This window comes from Petaurus breviceps, unplaced genomic scaffold, assembly GCF_028583685.1.
Source record: "Petaurus breviceps papuanus isolate PSGF00001 unplaced genomic scaffold, PetGlider_PUasm1.0 90879, whole genome shotgun sequence".
Lineage (NCBI taxonomy): Eukaryota > Metazoa > Chordata > Mammalia > Diprotodontia > Petauridae > Petaurus > Petaurus breviceps.
This window is the reverse complement of record NW_027187368.1, coordinates 400,461-403,714: the sequence shown is the minus strand read 5'-3', so window position 1 is coordinate 403,714 and position 3,254 is coordinate 400,461. Positions and strand designations below refer to the sequence as shown.

Below are 3,254 nucleotides of genomic sequence, written 5' to 3'. Positions count from 1 at the left end.
TCTACTGTGTTCTAGGGTCCTTTACCACTATGACACTCTATTGTTTCACCTCTAACATTCTGTGCTGTAGGATTCCTTCTAGCTCTAACATCCTGTCTTCTATATTCTAATATTCCATGTTCCTGGGGCTCTTCCCACTCCAAAATCAATCCTATTCTAGGAACTTCCATTTGGCTTTCTCTTTTCTCTAGTCTAACATTTTATGTTCTAAAATGCCTTCCATAACTTTTGTTCTTTGATGTCATGCTTACTTCCTAGGTGGTCCTTCCCACCAGATGAATGCGGCCACAATTTCACTTGCTTGAATGGAGGCCACTGTTCTGATGGGCCCTGGGGAGCCAACTGTACCTGCCCGATGGGCTACACAGGCCTGAGGTGGGAGAACTAAGGGGAAGGCTGGGAGCCAATGCTGTTATTATCTGACGATAAAGTGGGGGAAAACATGTTTCAGTGTCCCAAGGCAGGAAGAGAAGAATCTGTGTTAAGGCTTCCTCTCTAAAGGAGAAAGGGACCCTGTTCTGTGTGGTCCCTGACCTTTGAAATGCTTTCAGACAAACTTGCCTTGTTTCAGTCAGAGCAGGTTGTCACCTAGGAAGCATAACTGGAGGGACCATGAGATGAGATGATTATGGGATTCAGAGCTGGAAGGAAGCTCAGAGGTCATTTGGGCTAGCACTATGGCCTGGAGAGGGGACAGAGCTGGGCTAGTCACTAAGGCAGTAAGTTCTCTGCCTCCAAACCCAGTAATTTCCCTACTAAACCTTCCCCACTCTGAAACACCTCCCCAATTAGCCTGTCCCACTGTGGAAAACTCTCCCATTGGCTCCTCCTTCCTTTGGGCTAAGAAAGTCCCCTGTTTCCAGGCTCTTCAGGGAATGAGGGTGAAAAGATTAGTGTCAGTCATCTAGCAGGGTCCTGAGACAATGGCAGAATCTGGGGATGGGTAAAAGTTGTTTGTTTTTTTGTCAGAGGGATAAAGGGGTTTGTGTTTGTGGAACTGTCAATTAACACATTCATGCTGAGTCAGAAAATAATAAGGAATGCATCCTTAAAGGAAGATCTGAATATTGGGTTACATGTGCACAAATGAGTCCTCAGGCATATCTAGGCAGATGGGGGAGTTTCATCAAAGAGTGGTAGAAATCCACCAGTCAAAGCCCCATCTAAATGGTGCTGCTGAAAAAGCCAGGAGACCTGGGTTCTAGTCCTGCGGGACCTCAGCCAGGTCATTTAATTTCTCTGGGCTTTTGCTTCCTCATCTGTAAAATGAGAGGGTTGGATTAATGACCTCTAAAGCACCTTCCAGCTCAAGTCTATGATCTTGTGACATCTTCCTCCCAGTCTGAGACTTGCCACTAACTTGGTATGTGACCTTGGGCAGGTCATTTCTCATCGCTTCCCTTGTCTGTCAAATGACTAGTTGATAATCTCTAGTCCCTGTCAAATTTCAAGTATGAAATTCAATCCTTATGGTTTTGGTGCTTCCCTTCCAAAAGCCAGCTGGAGGGTCACGGATAACACTGGCCCCTGCAAGGGTCATGGGCTTGAGATGCTGATTGTCCCCTCTTTCTTGGTGGAGGGTCCTTTTAGGAACACAAAATTAAATAGTCTTAGAGTAAGAAGTGGCCTTAGGGTACAAAATGCAAGAATTGGAAGGGACTTCAGACTATTAGAACACAGAATGTTAGCATAGGAAGGGACCTCCAAGGGCATCTAGCCCAGCACTTAGTGCAAATACAACTCCTTTTATAACATCCTTGACAAGCAGTCATCCAAAGTCTGCTTGAACATTTTCAGGGATGGGGAGTTCACTTTGCCCTAAAGTCCACTTAGGGCACCTCTGATTGCTAGGGTGGTCTTCTGGGAGGTGGAGAGGCAGCAGGGCATTGGGGTTAGATTTGACTTTAGTTCTGAGGCATAGAGTACTGTGTTAGCCCTTGCTTTCTTCCTCATTCCAGGTGTCAAATTCGAGTTCCTGAGTGTGAACCCAACCCTTGCCAGAATGGTGGCACTTGCCAAGCAGCCGGGAATGAGATTGAATGTATCTGCAGTAGCAGTTTTGGGGGCCGGCATTGTGATGTGGCTGTAAGTTGGGGGCCCTGGGCTCTAAACCCTGAGGGAGTGAGAGGGATGGCTAAGGGGATTTGGCATAATTTTGATGAGAGCTGTGGGAGTGGGAGTGGGAACAGAGAAGTGTATAGAGAAGTTAGTATATTGTTTTGGCAGAAATCTGGTTTTTCATGGGATGTTCACTGTGGAGGGAGGTGAGAAAGCTGGCCCACACCCACTGGCACTATAACATTGGAAGGGGCTGAGACTTTGAACCCAAGAAAAGGGGAGGAGAATACTCAGGGTCATAGGGGAGGAAGTGGGTAGAGGAATAACAGGAAAATACCCTGGGCATCTAGGAGAGGGCGTTTGTGGTTATAAAGATGAGTCACAGAATCATGGAGCTAGGAGGGATATCTGGGGGCAGCCCAACCTACCCTCAAGCAGGAATGCCCTATATCACTCTTGACAAGTGGTCAGCTAGACTCCCCTTGAAGACCTCCAGGGATGGGGAGCTCCCTTTCTCCCAAGGCTACGTCTTTAACTTTGAGACAGCATTAAGTGTTCAAAAATCGTTCCTTCCACTGAGCTCGCATCTGCCTTTTGGTAACTTCTCCCCTCCCGCATCGTTTCTAGTTCTACCTTCAGAGGCCAAGCAGAGCAAGCTAGCTCCTTTGTCCCATGACAGCCCTCTAAATACCTTCTCCGCCCTCTGAAGTATTTTGTTCAGGTTAATCGGTTAAACTCCCCCAATTCCTTCAGTAGAATGTCCCAGGATGGGACAACCTTTATGGCTGCCTCCTCTGAGCAGGTTCTGATTTGTCACTGTCATTTCTAGAATGAGGCCCTCAGAATTAGGCTCATCGTTCTAAATGGGGTCTGATCCTGGCCAAGGACATGCAAACCACCCCTATGCCCTCTTTTTTTTTTTTTTTTTTGGAGGGGAAAGTTAGAATCTTTTCCTTTGAAGAGACACTTTTTACAAAGCCTGCCTTTGTCCTCCTTCCTGGTTATGAGGTGAGGACAAAGGGGCCCTGGCCTAAGAATCATGTTCATGACTATTCTTTTTCCCAAGGATCCCTCTAGCTCTAACATTCAATGACTTCGGGGGACTCTTGGGGATAGGCTAAGGAATGCCCTTACCCTAATTTGTACCTTTCTGCTTCTTGCTTTCTTCTGATGGGATTTAGGGAGGCAGAAGCAGA

General features: G+C 46.9%; 1 protein-coding gene across 1 annotated transcript in view; it reads left to right on the top strand.

Moving 5' to 3' along the window:
- Positions 1 to 3,254, top strand: part of CRB2 (crumbs cell polarity complex component 2) — a 41,253-nt gene that overhangs the window by 36,659 nt on the left and 1,340 nt on the right. The window contains 2 exon segments of the mRNA XM_069073946.1: positions 259 to 375; positions 1,959 to 2,085. Of these exon segments, the coding sequence (XP_068930047.1) occupies positions 259 to 375; positions 1,959 to 2,085 (244 nt within the window).